This window comes from Oncorhynchus mykiss, chromosome 14, assembly GCF_013265735.2.
Source record: "Oncorhynchus mykiss isolate Arlee chromosome 14, USDA_OmykA_1.1, whole genome shotgun sequence".
NCBI classification, from domain to species: Eukaryota; Metazoa; Chordata; class Actinopteri; order Salmoniformes; family Salmonidae; genus Oncorhynchus; species Oncorhynchus mykiss.
In genome coordinates, this window is record NC_048578.1 from 31,460,772 (window position 1) to 31,479,610 (window position 18,839).

General features: G+C 47.0%; 1 protein-coding gene across 1 annotated transcript in view; it reads left to right on the top strand.

The window, feature by feature from the left end:
* LOC110489129 (ephrin-B1) overlaps positions 1–18,839 on the top strand; it is a 135,217-nt gene that overhangs the window by 63,064 nt on the left and 53,314 nt on the right. Inside the window, exon 2 of the mRNA XM_036943311.1 lies at positions 6,334–6,611. Coding sequence (XP_036799206.1) covers positions 6,334–6,611 — 278 coding nt within the window. The remainder of the gene's footprint in view (positions 1–6,333; positions 6,612–18,839) is intronic.

The following is an 18,839-nucleotide window of genomic DNA, read 5'->3' on the forward strand; positions in this document are numbered from 1 at the left end:
GAGAGAGAGAGAGAGACAGACAGACAGAGACAGACAGAGACAGAGAAAGAGGGGGAGAGAGAAAGAGGGAGAGAGAGAGAGAGAGAGACAAAGAAAGAGGGAGAGAGAGAGAGAGAGATACAGAGACAGAGAAAGAGGGGGAGAGAGAGAGAGAGAAAGAGGGAGAGAGAGAGAGAGAGACAGAGAAAGAGGGAGAGAGGGAGAGAGAGAGAGAGAGACAGAGAAAGAGGGAGAGAGAGAGAGAGAGAGAGAAAGAGGGGGAGAGAGACAGAGACAGAGAAAGGGGGGGAGAGAGAGTGAGACAGAGAAAGAGGGCGAGAGAGGGAGACAGAGACAGAGAGAGAGAGAGAGAGAGAGAGAGACAGACAGACAGACAGACAGACAGAATGACAAAGACTGGAGACAGACAGAGAGAGGGCGAGAGGGATAGAGAGAGAGAGACAGACAGACAGACAGACAGACAGACAGACAGACAGACAGACAGACAGACAGACAGACAGAGAGAGGGCGAGAGGGATAGAGAGAGAGACTAAGTCACTGAGTACAACTATATTTATCTATATGTTTTTGCTTCACAATCCTTTTTGAGAGCACTTCTTTGGTCTTCAGTGAAAAGTATCAAAATCTGTTGCTGAACAAAATGAGTCCAGGTTGGAGTTTTGAGTCCAGGTTAGAGTTTTGAGTCCAGGTTAGAGTTTTGAGTCCAGGTTAGAGTTTTGAGTCCAGGTTAGAGTTTTGAGTCCAGGTTAGAGTTTTGAGTCCAGGTTAGAGTTTTGAGTCCAGGTTAGAGTTTTGAGGTCAGGTTAGTGTATTGAGGTCAGGTTAGTGTTTTGAGTCCAGGTTAGTGTTTTGAGTCCAGGTTAGTGTTTTGAGTCCAGGTTAGTGTTTTGAGTCCAGGTTAGTGTTTTGAGTCCAGGTTAGTGTATTGAGTCCAGTTTAGAGTTTTGAGTCCAGGTTAGTGTTTTAGTCCAGGTTAGTGTTTTGAGGACTTTTAATGTTGTTTCCAATGATCAGTTGTTTATCTGCCATGGAACACAGTGTGCATGTGTGTGAAAGAATGAATGAATGAATGAAAGAGAGAAAATGATAGAAAGAGAGGGAAAGAGAGAGGGGGCAGGGAGAGGGAGGGGGTAGTGTTGGTCAGCTACAAAGCCTCATGTTGCTATGGTAACTTGTTTATGCCTCACTGGTGCATCTTGTAGATCAAATTAGCGACTGATGGAGTCCTTGTCTGGGCTTGGGCGTCACACACACACACACACACACACACACACACACACACACACACACACACACACACACACACACACACACACACACACACACACACACACTGTTATCGCTCTCTGAATTAATGCCCCCCTAAGCAGAGAGCAGACAATAACAGGGGAGTACCGGCCCATTGCCTAACCCCTTTCGGATCTGTCTGTGTTTGTGTGTGTTCATGCGTGTGTACCAGCCCAATCCCTTCTCTGATCCCTCCTTCCAATCGGCATACTCTATCATCTCATCATATTAACACAGAGTCCATTCTGATCATTATACCATCTCATCACATTAACACAGAGTTCATTTCCTGTCATTATAACATCTCATCATATTAACACAGAGTCCATTCTATTCATTATATCATCTCATCATATTAACACAGAGTCCATTCTGATCATTATACCATCTCATCACATTAACACAGAGTTAATTTCCTGTCATTATAACATCTCATCACATTAACACAGAGTCCATTCTAATCATTATAACATCGCATCACATTAACACAGAGTCCATTCTAATCATTATAACATCTCATCACATTAACACAGAGTTCATTTCCTGTCATTTTAACATCTCATTTAGCATTGATCCTTTCTATTCCTCCTTTATTCCTCCCACTCCTAGTACATGGAGACATCTGGTAATGCCTCTATCCAAATTGAATAGGAATGAAGGCTGGGAATCTCTCTCATCTCTCTCTCTCTGTTTCTCTCTGACAGGGAGTCGTTTAGCAGTCTAATGAGCTGAGTGATGATAGATGTAGATAAGGTGGCCGGGAGTCCAAACTCAGAGAGAGAGATGGTGGGAGGGAGAGAGGGGGGGGAGAAAGAGAGAGGGTGGTGGGGAGAGGTTGGGAGGGGAGAGAGAGCGGGTGGGGGGAGAGGTTGGGAGGGGAGGGAGAGAGGGTGGGGGGAGAGAGGAAAGAGGACGGTGGGCAGAGAGAGAGAGGGTGGACAGAGAGAGAGGGTGGACAGAGAGAGAGAGGGTGGACAGAGAGAGAGAGGGTGGACAGAGAGAGGGTGGACAGAGAGAGAGAGAGGGTGGACAGAGAGAGAGGGTGGACAGAGAGAGAGAGGGTGGACAGAGAGAGAGGGTGGACAGAGGGAGAGGGTGGACAGAGATAGAGAGGGTGGACAGAGCGAGAGAGGGTGGACAGAGAGAGAGAGGGTGGACAGAGAGAGAGGGTGGACAGAGAGAGAGGGTGGACAGAGAGAGAGGGTGGACAGAGGGAGAGGGTGGACAGAGATAGAGAGGGTGGACAGAGAGAGAGAGGGTGGACAGAGAGAGAGAGGGTGGACAGAGAGAGAGGGTGGACAGAGAGAGAGGGTGGACAGAGAGAGAGAGGGTGGACAGAGAGAGAGGGTGGACAGAGAGAGAGAGGGTGGACAGAGAGAGAGGGTGGACAGAGAGAGAGGGTGGACAGAGAGAGAGGGGGTGGACAGAGAGAGAGAGGGTGGACAGAGAGAGAGAGGGTGGACAGAGGGAGACAGAGAGAGAGAGGGTGGACAGAGAGAGAGGGTGGACAGAGGGAGAGGGTGGACAGAGGGAGAGGGTGGACAGAGAGAGAGAGGGTGGACAGAGAGAGAGGGTGGACAGAGAGAGAGAGATGGTGGACAGAGAGAGAGAGAGGGTGGACAGAGAGAGAGGGTGGACAGAGAGAGAGAGGGTGGACAGAGAGAGAGAGATGGTGGGGGGAGAGAGGTTGGGAGGGGAGAGAGAGGTTGGGAGGGGAGAGAGAGAGAGGGTGGACAGAGAGAGAGGTTGGAAAGAGAGAGAGAGATGGTGGGGGGAGAGAGGTTGGGAGGGGAGAGAGAGAGGGTGGGGGGAGAGACGAAAGAGGACGGTGGACAGAGAGAGAGAGAGTGGACAGAGAGGGAGAGGGTGCCAGGTGAGTGAAAGAGAGAGAGAGAGAGAGAGAGAGAGGGTGGACAGAGAGAGAGGGTGGACAGAGAGAGAGGGTGGATAGAGAGAGAGAGGGTGGACAGAGAGAGAGAGGGTGGACAGAGAGGGAGTGGGTGGACAGAGAGAGAGGGTGGACAGAGGGAGACAGAGAGAGAGAGGGTGGAGAGAGAGAGAGGGTGGACAGAGGGAGAGGGTGGACAGAGGGAGAGGGTGGACAGAGAGAGAGAGTGTGGACAGAGAGAGAGAGATGGTGGACAGAGAGAGAGAGAGGGTGGACAGAGAGAGAGGGTGGACAGAGAGAGAGAGGGTGGACAGAGAGAGAGAGATGGTGGGGCGAGAGGTTGGGAGGGGAGAGAGAGGTTGGGAGGGGAGAGAGAGGGTGGACAGAGAGAGAGGTTGGACAGAGAGAGAGAGATGGTGGGGGGAGAGAGGTTGGGAGGGGAGAGAGAGAGGGTGGGGGGAGAGACGAAAGAGGATGGTGGACAGAGAGAGAGAGAGTGGACAGAGAGGGAGAGGGTGCCAGGTGAGTGAAAGAGAGAGAGAGAGAGAGGGGGGGAGAGGGGTGAGACAGAGAGATAGAGGGTGGGAGTGGAGCGAAAGGGTGGGGGAGAGAGAGAGAGGGAGGGGAGAGAGAGAGGGAGGAGAGAGAAAGCCTTCCTGTATCCCTGATGTCCTGCTAAACCATAAGGGATCAGTGAGAAAAACAAACGTTTGTCGCTCCTCTAAATCCTCCCCCAAATCTGTTGCCACGGTCAGATCTCATCTGTTGATATTCCCGGTACTGCCCGTGACCACACACACACAGTGGTGCATAAGGCTATCTGGGTTAATTGGCTGGTTAACTGGGACAGTAGCGAGTACTGAACCCTGTTGACATTTTAAACTAGAGTCCAGAACAATGGTTCCGCCTGTCTGTCTGCCTGTCTTCCTGTCTGTCTGCCTGTCTTCCTGTCCATCTTCCTGTCTGTCTGCCTGTCTTTCCCGAGCAGACCGCACTCTCAGCTCTTTACTCTCTATCACAGGATCTGGGTCAGGGGTCAGGCTGATAACATTACACATTGTGCTTTAAATATTTTGACATTAAAATCTCCTCTCTGGTTTCAATGCTTGCTATACTGTTTAAGGCTGTTCCCCCCCAGGATACTGGCATTATCATGAGAAAACAGTTGATCGTTTTAGAGGTCTGTGGAATCTACCCACTGAAACAAAAGGAATGAACTGAAACCCACAGTGAGGGTCCTGACTGTGACTGTGTTCCTATTCCCTATGTAGGGCATTACTTTGACCAGATACCTAGGGGCCGTTCTGGCCCCGAAAAGGCTTGCCTGTCCAGGGCTTCCTTGCAGTTCATTCGGAAAGTATTCAGACCCCTTCACTTTTTCCACATTTTGTTACGTTACAGCCTTATTCTAAAATGTATTGGTTTATTTTTCCCCTCATCAATCTACACACAATACCCCATAATGACAAGTGAAAAGTATATATTTTTTTGTGCAAATTTATTAAAAATAAAAAACTTAAATATCTTATTTACATAAGTATTCCAACCCTTTTGCTATGAGACTCAAAATTGAGCTCAGGTGCATCCATTGATCATCCTTGAGATGCTTCTACAACTTGATGGGAGTCCACCTGTGTTAAATTCAATTGATTGGACATGATTTGGAAAGGCACACACCTGTCTATATAAGGTCCCACAGTTGACAGTACATGTCAGAGCAAAAACCAAGCCATGAGGTCGAAGGAACTGTACGTAGAGCTCCAAGACAGGATTGTATCGAGGCACAGATCTGTAGAAGGATACCAAAACATTTCTGCAGCATTGAAAGTCCCCAAGAACACAGTGTCCTCCATCATTCTTAAATTGAAGAAGTTTGGAACCCCCAACACTCTTCCTAGAGCTGGCCGCCCGGCCAAACTGAGCAGTCGGGAGAGAAGGGTCAGGGTCGGGGAGGTGACCAAGAACCCGATGGTCACTCTGACAGAGCTCCAGAGTTCCACTGTGAAGATGGGAGAACCTTCCAGAAGGACAACCATCTCTGCAGCACTCCACCAATCAGGCCTTAATGGTAGAGTGGCCAGACAGAAGCCACCCCTCAGTAAAAGGCACACGACAGCTCTCTTAGAGTTTGCCAAAAGGCACCTAAAGGCCTCAGACCATGAGAAACAAGATTGAACTCTTTGACCTGAATGCCAAGCGTCACGTCTGGAGGAAGCCAGGCACCACTCATCACCTTGCCAATACAATCCCAACGGTGAAGCATGGTGTTGGCTCCATCCCTACGGTGAAGCATGGTGGTGGCTCCATCCCTACGGTGAAGAATGGTGGTGGCTCCATCACAACGGTGAAGCATGGTGGTGGCTCCATCCCAACGGTGAAGCATGGTGGTGGCAGCATCATGCTCTGGGGATGTTTTTCAACGGCAGGGACTGGGAGACTAGTCAGGATTGAATGAACGGAGCAACGTACAGAGAGATCCTTGATGAAAACCTGCTCCAGGGCGCTCAGGGCCTCAGACTGGGGTGAAGGTTCACCTTCTAACAGGACAATGATCCTAAGCACACAGCCAAGACAATGCAGGAATGGCTTCGGGACAAGTCTCTGAATGTTTTTGAGTGACTCAGCCAGAACCCCATCGAACATCTCTGGAGAGACCTGAAAATAGCTGTGCAGCAACGCTCCCCATCCAACCTGACAGAACTTGAGATGATCTGCAGGGAAGAATGGGTGAAACTCCCCAAGTACAGGTGTGCCGTGCTTGTAGCATCATACCCAAGAAGACTCGAGGCTGTAATCGCTGCCAAAGGTGCTTCAACAAAGTACTGAGTAAAAGGTCTGAATGCTTCTGTAAACGTGATATTTCAGTTACATTTTTTTTAATACATTTGTAAAAAAATCTAAAAACCTGTTTTGCTGTCATTATGGGATATTGAGTGTAGTTTAATGAATACAAAAAACGATTTAATACACTTTAGAATAAGGCTGTAACGTAACAAAATGTGGAAAAAGTGAAGGGGTCTGAATACTTTTCGAATGAACTGTACTTACTAATATAGTGAATAGGGTGCCATTTTGGAGTTAGTCTACATCAGTCCAGACCATGTTCTCTGAAGGCAGTCTACATCAGTCCAGACCATGTACTCTTCTCCTCCCCTCAGGTTCCTGTCAGGTAGAGGGGTGGTCATCTACCCAGATATCGGGGACAAGCTGGACATTATCTGCCCCAAGGCTGAGCCAGGACGAGACTATGAGTTCTATAAGCTGTACCTGGTCAGGAGGGAGCAGGCGGAGGGGTGCAGCACGGTCATGGACCCCAACGTACTGGTCAACTGTAACAAGCCAGAGAAGGACATCAAGTTCACCATCAAGTTCCAGGAGTTTAGTCCCAACTATATGGGCCTGGAGTTTAAGAAGAATATGAATTATTACATCACATGTGAGTACTGAATCAATCTGAATCAAGTTTTTTTGAATTGTCTTCTAACAGTTTATATCATCACACATGAGTGCAGAATAAGGTTTGTAGTTGCAGTTGTATATGTTGTCGAAACCACTGACCTCCGAACCCAGACTGACGATGTGCTAGCAGCTAAAACGTTTGTTCCACTCTTATTGACGGTAAATAATGAAAGAGTGCTGACCCTCCACAATGCATAAAATAGGTTCTGTTTCATCACGCTTGGTGAAGCTTGATGAAGCCGGGTGAGTGGGCCCAGGGAGGGGTGTTTCCTAACCTATTTATTTGTCCCCAGTGATGGTTGTGGTGTAAAGTGGAGCCCGAGTAAATCTGTTATATAAAGACAGTTTAGTTTGTCTGAGCTGATAACTGACCCAACGTAGAGAGATGAGGACAGTCAACAAGAGCCAAGAGCAGGAGACTGGTCTAACTTAAGGTGTCATAAAAAAATATATATCTTCATAATATTGCACACCCTCCCCCCTCATAAAATTCCCTCAAAAATAATATTTACCAACAGAAATAACAATAACTGTAGCAACCCTGCGTTTATAAATGTGGATATTGAAAACTTTCCCAGTCAGAGGAATAAAGCTCCCTCACACAGAGTTACACACAATAGGGGCATTTATTCCCAGTGGATGGGATGGACATGGTTTATCTGTCCACACATTCCATCCCTCTTGTCCACTTGGAGAGAGACTGAGGAGGCTCTGACCTGCCCCCTAGCAACCTCCCTACCAACCCATGGGTTTCCTGGTAGCAGAGGTCACTGGGAGTTTGGGGAGACAGTTTAGGATCCCGTAGTCTCTCTGGTATCATCAGGGGATGGGTGGAGTGAGCTGCAGGGAGGTTTACATCTCACAGGTAGGGGAATTGAAGTAGCCTAATCACATTAAAACATTGTGACTGGTTGTTTATGCCACACATTGAAAAGGTCACACATTTTAAAAGTTAAATGACAAATATTTCGGCTAAATATTGAAGCGTTAGGTTAGAGGTGAGGATCAGAAAAGAGGAAAAGAGGAACAACACGCTCTAAGCTTTCCTGAATAACTGGGTCTGCTGGGAGCAGAGGCTTATGGACACACTGTATAGGACGACTTGGGAGAATGATGCATCAGACGGTCCTGTACTGTGCCTTTCTAGACCTTATGATCTGTCGAGTAGACCCACAACTGATTCAAATGATGTGAATGGAATGAAACATTCAAATAACAGGGCTTTTTGCGCCAATATTCAAATGGCATTTTCACTGCAGTTTACTGCAATCACCTGGCTTCTCGGTCAAAATGATGCTTTCGTGACAACACTAATCCCTCCATCTCTGCCCTCCATCCCCCATCTCTGCCCTCCATCCCTCCGTCTCTGCCCTCCATCCCCCTATCTCTGCCCTCCATCCCCCTATCTCTGCCCTCCATCCCACCATCTCTGCCCTCCATCCCACCATCTCTGCCCTCCATCCCACCATCTCTGCCCTCCATCCCCCCCATCTCTGCCCTCCATCTCTGCCCTCCATCCCTCCATCTCTGCCCTCCATCCCTCCATCTCTGCCCTCGATCCCTCCATCTCTGCCCTCCATCCCTCCATCTCTGCCCTCCATCCCTCCATCTCTGCCCTCCATCCCGCCATCTCTGCCCTCCATCCCTCCATCTCTGCCCTCGATCCCTCCATCTCTGCCCTCCATCCCTCCATCTCTGCCCTCCATCCCTCCATCTCTGCCCTCCATCCCGCCATCTCTGCCCTCCATCCCGCCATCTCTGCCCTCCATCCTGCCATCTCTGCCCTCCATCCCGCCATCTCAGTCCTCCATCTCGCCATCTCTGCCCTCCATCCCGCCATCTCTGCCCTCCATTCCGCCATCTCTGCCCTCCATCCCGCCATCTCTGCCCTCCATCCCGCCATCTCTGCCCTCCATCCCGCCATCTCTGCCCTCCATTCCGCCATCTCTGCCCTCCATCCCGCCATCTCTGCCCTCCATCCCGCCATCTCTGCCCTCCATCCCGCCATCTCTGCCCTCCATTCCTCCATCTCTGCCCTCCATCTCGCCATCTCTGCCCTCCATCCCGCCATCTCTGCCCTCCATCCCGCCATCTCTGCCCTCCATCCCGCCATCTCTGCCCTCCATCCCGCCATCTCTGCCCTCCATTCCTCCATCTCTGCCCTCCATCCCACCATCCCTCCATCTCTGCCCTCCATCTCTGCCCTCCATCTCTGCCCTCTCGCTGAGAGAGAGAGATTTAAATCATCTTTATTGGGTCTGGGAGCCCACAACACTATAAACACTCATATAAAACCATAGTTACACATCAATTAAAAACACAACACCAAATAACTAAACATAACAACCTCTGAAAATATTGTTAACCAGTTTGTAATATGCAAACTCAATCCTCAGTCTCGCTGCCAACATTCCCTCCAGCATTCCCACCACATCCACAGACTCCTGTCCCCGAATACTGTTCTTTTGGGTCGTCCACATTGCTAATTTGGCTGCCCCTGACACACAATTAAGCAAAGTAACTACACCCCTTTGACTAAACCTGTACTTTAGCCCAAATATGAAGAGAAAACCTCTCCCAGAGCTGAGAACCAATTAGTGATCAGGTCAACCTGGAACGTTGTAAAAACAAAGAATCAGCACAGAATGGACACCCTTCCTCAACTATCGGATCCAGGTGTACCAGATACATATTGGTGGCTATGGCTCCATGTATTATCCTCCATTGGAGGTCAGCTGTCCTCTTATCAATTGGCAGTCTATATAAAGACCTCCAACAGCCTTTTGGGGAGGCACCTGGACCCAACACACCTGCCCACCACATTGATTTTACCCCTTCTAAAGAAGAGGCAGAGGACAGTTTTACACAGATTTTGTACATGGCGTTCGTTCCCACCTCCTTGAACTCCACCAGCTCCGGGGTATCGAAGGAAAGCAGCATCCCCTCATCCTACTCGAAGCCCCCACCGCAGCACTAACAATCAGTGCAGGGAAAACACAATCCAGACCCTACTTCCACCGATCAGCATTGGAAGTGTCAGTCACATACTGTCAATGAAGCACTGGCAAGGAATTACAGACCTCATCTACGACCTTCCTCAGTAGGCGAGATGATCGGATCCCTGCTCTTTCTCCCAGCTCCTCCAACAATCTGCTCCTACTCCGCATCAGATGACCCAGCTTAGTGCACTCCACACCTAACAGGAATGAACGTAGGCTGGCTGAACCCAGAACATGGGACTGGATGGCAGTGTTGTAAAAAAGAGGCTCTGCTAAAAGCTGCATCCCGGGTGGCATGCCGGCCTTACGGGACTTGACAAGGACTCTCCAAGCCTGCATAACAGACTCATAAAACAGAGTCAGTCCAGACAAATTACCCCCCCTCTCGCTCTCCTCATCATTGTATAGGCTGTTGTCAACCCAGCTAGAACCGTCACTGTACAACAATCTCTGGGCTGCTAGAACCGTCACTGTACAACAGTCTCTGGGCTGCTAGAACCGTCACTGTACAACAGTCTCTGGGCTGCTAGAACCGTCACTGTACAACAGTTTCTGGGCTGCTAGAACCGTCACTGTACAACAGTCTCTGGGCTGCTAGAACCGTCACTGTACAACAGTCTCTGGGCTGCTTGAAGCCGGAAAGCCTTGATCCTGGAAGAAATGTCCACCAGGCCTTGCCCACCCTCATGCAGTGGCAGGTACAGGGCTGCAGCTTTAATCCAATGTTATCCAGACCAAAATAAATTGACAAGGGTCCCCTGAAGCTCTTGTATCAGCCCCCCCCGGTGGCTGTAAAATCACTAGTCTATGTCACAGGGTAGAGGCAGCAAGATTATTGGCTACCAGTACACTTCAACCTATAAGACAGCTGGGGTAGCAGCCATTTACACCTTGACAGTCTGGCACACACTTTCTCCACTACACCCTCCCAGTTCTTTTTCTGAAATACATGGGAGTCTAGAAAAACCCCAGTCTTCATCCCATCTCTGCCCCACTGAAGCCCCCCTGGTAACCGTGGAGTGGACCCTATCTGAAGCTGACCTGCCCACAGCGATTCACTCTTTTCCCAATTGACTCTAGCTGAGGAGGCCCTCTCCTTCCCATCAGGGAGACAAAGGCAGACCATCTGTTTGCGTTGCAATGTCGACTGCCCTAGGTAAAAAAAAAAAATAAATAAGCACTAGGAGCATCCATATCCTTGAGGGTAGCAAAACGAGACCTAATCAAGGCACCCTTCACTCTTCATGTAGAAACGACCTCAGTTCATGTCTCTTGTCCTGTAAGTTCATAACTAGTACGGTGTCATTCTGAGTGAGCAATTTCAATTCAATAGACTTGATGTCCCGTTCAAGGGCCCTGATAGTCTCTTTAACTTCAATACTAGACAGAGAAGTATACTGTTGACAAAATACTCGTATTTGGGCCTTCCCAACCTCCCACCATTGTCTCAAAATTCCCTTTTATAACCCTCCATTTTTCCCAAAACAACAAAAACCTTTCACAAATCACAACATCATGTAACAAATTAACATTAAAATACCAATGAGGTGATAACCTTCGTGGACAAGTGAATATCAACAGTAACAATATGGTGATCAGAGAAACCCACAGGAGTAATATCACACCTTCCAACCCTACTACAGGATCACACTGTCTTAAGGTTTTCTTTATTTGATCAAAAACAGCAATACGCTCTGTACCCTCATTAGGAGCATAAACATTCAAAACAACAAACAAAAAAAACATAACATCCACCTTGACCAATAAAACCCGACCCTTGACAATCTCTGTTGTAGATACCACAGTCACCCCTAAACCTGAGGAAAACTAAATTACCACTCCAGCACTGAAATTAGTACCATGACTGAGTACATGCTGCCCCTCCCACCACATACCCCAGTCAACCTCATCACTATGTGTCTCCTGTAGAAAAACTACATTAAGCCTTTTCTGTTTTATTACTTCTAATACCCAAGCCCTCTTATTCCTGTCCCTTCCTCCATTCATATTGAGATAACTTACCCTTAGTACCTCCATAGAGAAAATAAATGCAGAAGACACCACAGAGAAACCAGACAAAAATCTAAAAATACAAAAACACCCTATGAGGCATGATCATCATCATTGTTTTATTTTTCTCTTATTAACCTGACCACGTTTCCCACCACCTTTTGCTGCAGTGACAGCTGTAGCAGATTTCCTCAAGCGAAAACGCTTCTTCTCACTCAGCTGGTCTAACCCCACCGTCTTCTGTAACATCACAGCTGACCTCACAAACTTATCAACATCAAAATAATCTGACAATTTGACAGATTTCCCAAAAGTCTGATCCAAGAAACCATTTACCTCCTCTAGACTGTAAATTGAGTCTTCATCAGCTGCTATCGTATCAGGAGAGATATCCATATCCTGATCCTCCTCAACTGAGCCCACAGACCACTGACTCTCCGCTACCACATCCCTCTCAACACTCCCCACTTGCACCCCATCACTCGTACCAGGTATCTCCTCCACTAACTGGGAGACTAGCCCCACCTGAACCCCCTCCTGTACCCCATTACTCGTAGTGGGCATCTCCTCCACTACCTGGGAGCCTATCTCCACACGAACCCCCTCCTGTACCCCAGCACTCGTACTGGCAACTCCTCACCAGTCTGAGGAAATGGCTCTTCAGGTCTGTCCTTACCTTCTACAACAATATTTTTCTGCTGCATAGCATTCCCCTCTGGTACAAGTTGCAACTCTGTGCTCTCAACATGGACAACTTGTTCCTCAGAAACAGGTGCTTGTGGCTGCTCAACCACTCTCAGCCCACTTCTCCCTACATCAGTGGGCCCAGTCATTATGAGGACCACCTCTCCCTACATCAGTGGGCCCAGTCATTATGAGGACCACCTCTCCCTACATCAGTGGGCCCAGTCATTATGAGGACCACCTCTCCCTACATCAGTGGGCCCAGTCATTATGAGGACCACCTCTCCCTACATCAGTGGGCCCAGTCATTATGAGGACCACCTCTCCCTACATCAGTGGGCCCAGTCATTATGAGGACCACCTCTCCCTACATCAGTGGGCCCAGTCATTATGAGGACCACCTCTCCCTACATCAGTGGGCCCAGTCATTATGAGGACCACCTCTCCCTACATCAGTGGGCCCAGTCATTATGAGGACCACCTGCGCCCCTCCCTCCGCCTTCTCCCTTTTCGTGCAAGCATATCACTTATGACCAACATCCCCACACTCAGAACACAGTTGACTACCCGTACTAGCATAAGCCATATACATACAGTCTGTTGTCATACTTGACTTTAAACGATAACTCTAAAGTTTGTTCCGGTGAGTCCAAAAACATAAACACCTGTCGCCGAAACGACATTACCTGTTTCAACGCCGGGTGTTTGGAACTCAATGGGACAATCTTAATTGAACTGGCGAACTTCCCAAACCACAATAACTCGCGCTCCAATAGCTCATTGGGAATAAACGGCGGTACATTTGAAATTGTTACCCTTGTTGACGGAGAAAAAAGCGGCGTAACTTGAATAAACATTCATTTGAGAAGTACACCATGCTCAACCATCCGATCAACCAGACACTCTTCTTTAAGAAGTACACCATGCTCAACCATCCGATCAACCAGACACTCTTCTTTAAGAAGTACACCATGCTCAACCATCCCATCTACAAGGCACTGTTCTTTAAGAAGTACACCATGCTCAACCATCCCATCTACAAGACACTGTTCTTTAAGAAGTACACCATGCTCAACCATACGATCAACAAGACACTCTTCTTTAAGAAGTACACCATGCTCAACCATCCGATCAACCAGACACTCTTCTTTAAGAAGTACACCATGTTCAACCATCTGATCAACCAGACACTCTTCTTTAAGAAGTACACCATGCTCAACCATCCGATCAACAAGACACTCTTCTTTAAGAAGTACACCATGCTCAACCATCCGATCTACAAGACACTCTTCTTTAAGAAGTACACCATGCTCAACCATCCGATCAACAAGACACTCTTCTTTAAGAAGTACACCATCATCAACCATCCGATCAACAAGACACTCTTCTTTAAGAAGTACACCATGCTCAACCATCCGATCAACCAGACACTCTTCTTTAAGAAGTACACCATGCTCAACCATCCGATCAACAAGACACTGTTCTTTAAGAAGTACACCATGCTCAACCATCCCATCTACAAGGCACTGTTCTTTAAGAAGTACACCATGCTCAACCATCCCATCTACAAGACACTGTTCTTTAAGAAGTACACCATGCTCAACCATCCGATCAACAAGACACTCTTCTTTAAGAAGTACACCATGCTCAACCATCCGATCTACAAGACACTCTTCTTTAAGAAGTACACCATAATCAACCATCCGATCAACAAGACACTCTTCTTTAAGAAGTACACCATGCTCAACCATACGATCTACAAGACACTGTTCTTTAAGAAGTACACCATGCTCAACCATCCGATCAACAAGACACTGTTCTTTAAGAAGTACACCATGCTCAACCATCCGATCAACCAGACACTCTTCTTTAAGAAGTACACCATGCTCAACCATCTGATCAACAAGACACTCTTCTTTAAGAAGTACACCATGCTCAACCATCCGATCAACAAGACACTCTTCTTTAAGAAGTACACCATGCTCAACCATCCGATCTACAAGACACTCTTCTTTAAGAAGTACACCATAATCAACCATCCGATCAACAAGACACTCTTCTTTAAGAAGTACACCATGCTCAACCATACGATCTACAAGACACTGTTCTTTAAGAAGTACACCATGCTCAACCATCCGATCAACAAGACACTGTTCTTTAAGAAGTACACCATGCTCAACCATCCGATCAACCAGACACTCTTCTTTAAGAAGTACACCATGCTCAACCATCCGATCAACAAGACACTCTTCTTTAAGAAGTACACCATGCTCAACCATCCGATCTGCAAGACACTCTTCTTTAAGAAGTACACCATGCTCAACCATCCGATCAACAAGACACTCTTCTTTAAGAAGTACACCATAATCAACCATCCGATCAACAAGACACTCTTCTTTAAGAAGTACACTATAATCAACCATCCGATCAACAAGACACTCTTCTTTAAGAAGTACACCATAATCAACCATCCAATCAACAAGACACTCTTCTTTAAGAAGTACACTATAATCAACCATCCGATCAACAAGACACTCTTCTTTAAGAAGTACACCATGCTCAACCATACGATCTACAAGACACTCTTCTTTAAGAAGTACACCATAATCAACCATCCGATCAACAAGACACTCTTCTTTAAGAAGTACACCATGCTCAACCATACGATCTACAAGACACTGTTCTTTAAGAAGTACACCATGCTCAACCATCCGATCAACAAGACACTGTTCTTTAAGAAGTACACCATGCTCAACCATCCGATCAACCAGACACTCTTCTTTAAGAAGTACACCATGCTCAACCATCTGATCAACAAGACACTCTTCTTTAAGAAGTACACCATGCTCAACCATCCGATCAACCAGACACTCTTCTTTAAGAAGTACACCATGCTCAACCATCCGATCAACAAGACACTCTTCTTTAAGAAGTATGCCATAATCAACCATCCGATCAACAAGACACTCTTCTTTAAGAAGTACACTATAATCAACCATCCGATCAACAAGACACTCTTCTTTAAGAAGTACACCATGCTCAACCATACGATCTACAAGACACTGTTCTTTAAGAAGTACACCATGCTCAACCATCTGATCAACAAGACACTCTTCTTTAAGAAGTACACCATGCTCAACCATCCGATCAACCAGACACTCTTCTTTAAGAAGTACACCATGCTCAACCATCCGATCAACAAGACACTCTTCTTTAAGAAGTATGCCATAATCAACCATCCGATCAACAAGACACTCTTCTTTAAGAAGTACACCATGCTCAACCATACGATCTACAAGACACTCTTCTTTAAGAAGTACACCATAATCAACCATCCGATCAACAAGACACTCTTCTTTAAGAAGTACACCATAATCAACCATCCGATCAACAAGACACTCTTCTTTAAGAAGTACACCATAATCAACCATCCGATCAACAAGACACTCTTCTTTAAGAAGTACACCATGCTCAACCATACGATCAACCAGACACTCTTCTTTAAGAAAAACCACCACCTCTTTATTCACCCGTGACGCATTAGCATCATTCTCATAGCCTACATTCTCTCCAATGGCGACCAGAAACTCCTCCACAGTGACAGTAGCTTCAGTAACACACCCAAAGCCGTGCCAAAGTGACAGGGACGGCGTCCCCATGTGGGTCGCCATCACCGCTAAAGCCAGGGTAAAAAACAATATACTTAATTCTACCACAACAACTAAATAAAAATAATGACAACCTTAATCAAGCATAGAAAGAAAAGGATACCGCCAAGAAAGTAAACGTGAAAGAAAAACCAGGATATCTAACTCTACACAACACTCTCACGCATACAATTCCCAGCATGCACCAAACACTCCCAGCATGCAGAGAGAGAGAGAGAGATGATTGAAAAAGCTTTTTCTACTTTCTCCACCCTGCTACCACGAAAATACTTTTACCATGCCACCATACAGCGGGTGAATGCAAGCATTTCCTGGGACTGCGCCTCAAAACCTTATGTGGTCCACCACTCCACACTGGACTTGAACAGCCTTTACGACCAGGTTCAACTCTACAAGGCAGCCATCCTAACTTTTTCCAGGACTTTGAAGGACGTGACCCTCAACTGCAGCCCCAGCACCTCGCACAGGAGCAACAGAGCAACGGAAACCTCGCCCAGACCAGCGAGCCACCCTCCCAAACCTGCAAGACCCCTCATGAAGGACCTTCACTGAGAGAACCCATGCCAAGAGGACCTACACCTACACCCAGACCACAGCATCACCAGCCACACCCCAACCAGCAGAGACCCCCCCAAACAAACCCTGGCGACACCCTATATAGCCCCCCCCCCGTATCAGACCTATGCCCCTTCCCTCCCCCATGCCCCCACCCCTGCAGCAAGGACCTCAACATGAAGCCATACATATGCCCAGGCTGTGAGCAGAGCAACAGGCCCAAACTCCACTAATGCACCTTCCCAAGCCCCATCCTGTGACCTAAGAGGTATATATGAGATGCTCAACATTCTCTGCTCACACCTACGAAAACACCACTAGACACAATGGAACACAAAGCTTTTACTATCTCATCCTGCAATACACAAGGTATGAGGTCATCTGCCTTTGCCCTAAAGAGCAGGAACCAAGACTTAAAATAAATTAGAAATACAGACATTGTCATCCTACAAGAAACATGGTAAAGAGGAGACGGACCCACTGTTTGACCTCTAGGTTACAGAGAGCTGGTAGTTCCATCCACCAAGCTACCAGGTGGGTGGTATAGAGGAGATGGACCCACTGGTTGACCTCTAGGTTACAGAGATCTGGTAGTCCCATCCACCAAGCTACCAGGTGTGAAACAGGGAAGAGAATCAGGGAGTATCCTAACATGGTATAGAGGAGATGGACCCACTCTTTGACCTCTATGTTACAGAGAGCTGGTAGTCCCATCCACCAAGCTACCAGGTGGGTGGTATAGAGGAGATGGACCCACTGTTTGACCTCTAGGTTACATAGAGCTGGTAGTCCCATCCACCAAACTACCAGGTGTGAAACAGGGAAGAGACTCAGGGGGTATGCTAATTTTGTATAGAGCAGACCTAACCCACTATAACCCAAAACAGGAACATTTTACATCTGGCTAGAAATGTATTTTGTCATGTGTGCAACCTATTCCCCCCGCCCCCCAATAGAATCCCCATACTTTAATAATGACAGCTTCTCTATCCTAGAGTGGGAGATCAACCATTTCCAGGCCCAGTGGCATAGTCTGTGGTGATCTAAATGCCTGTGGTGATCTGTGGTGATCTGGAAAACTTGATCGTGCATAACTATTCACCCCCCCAAAGTCAATACTTTGCAGAGCCACCTTTTGCAGAAATTACAGCTGCAAGTCTCTTGGGGTATGTCTCTATAAGCTTGGCACATCGAGCCACTGGGATTTTTTCCCATTCTTCAAGGCAAAACTTCTCCAGCTCCTTCAAGTAGGATGGGTTCCGCTGGTGTAGAGCAATCTATTGGATTGAGATCTGAGCTTTGACTAGGCCATTCCAAGACATTTAAATGTTTTCCCTTAAACCACTTGAATGTAGCTTTAGCAGTATGCTTAGTGTCATTGTCCTGCTGGAAGGTGAACCTCCATCCCAGTCTCGAACCTCTGGAAGACTGAAACAGGTTTCCCTCAAGAATTTCCCTGTATTTAGCGCCATCCATCATTCCTTCAATTCTGACCAGTTTCCCAGTCCCTGCCGATGAAAAAAATCCCCACAGCATGATGTTGCCACCACCATGCTTCATTGTAGAACCATATACCCTGTACATATTTTGGTGTTTGCTTATTTTATGCAATGGATTTTTTTTCAATTTGCTCTCCGTAAAGCCCAGCTCTGTGGAGTGTACAGCTTAAAGTGGTCCTATGGACAGATACTCCAATCTCCGCTGTGGAGCTTTGCAGCTCCTTCAGGGTTATCTTTGGTTTCTTTGTTCTTTGTTGCCTCTCTGATTATTGCCCTTCTTGCCTGGTCTGTGAGTTTTGGTGGGTGGCCCTCTCTTGTCAGGTTTGTTGTGGTTCCATATTCTTTCAATTTTTTAACAATGGATTTAATGGTGCTCTCTGAGATGTTCAAAGTTTTAATATAACCCAACCCTGATCTGTACTTCTCCACAACTTTGTCCCTGACCTGTTTGGAGAGCTCCTTGGTCTTCATGGTGCCGCTTGCTTGGTGGTGCCCCTTGCTTAGCGGTGTTACAGACTCTGGGGCTTTTCAGAACAGGTGTATATATACTGAGATCATGTGACAGAGTATGTGACACTTATATTGTACACAGGTGGATTATATTGATCTAATTATGTGATTTCTGAAGGTAATTTATCGCACCAGATCTTATTTAGGGGCTTCATAGCAAAGGGTGTGAATACGTATGCATGCACAACTTTTCCATTTTTTTTTTTTTTTTTAATGTTTTGAAACAAGTTATTTTTTTAATTTCACTTCAACAATTTGGACTGTTTTATGTATGTCCATT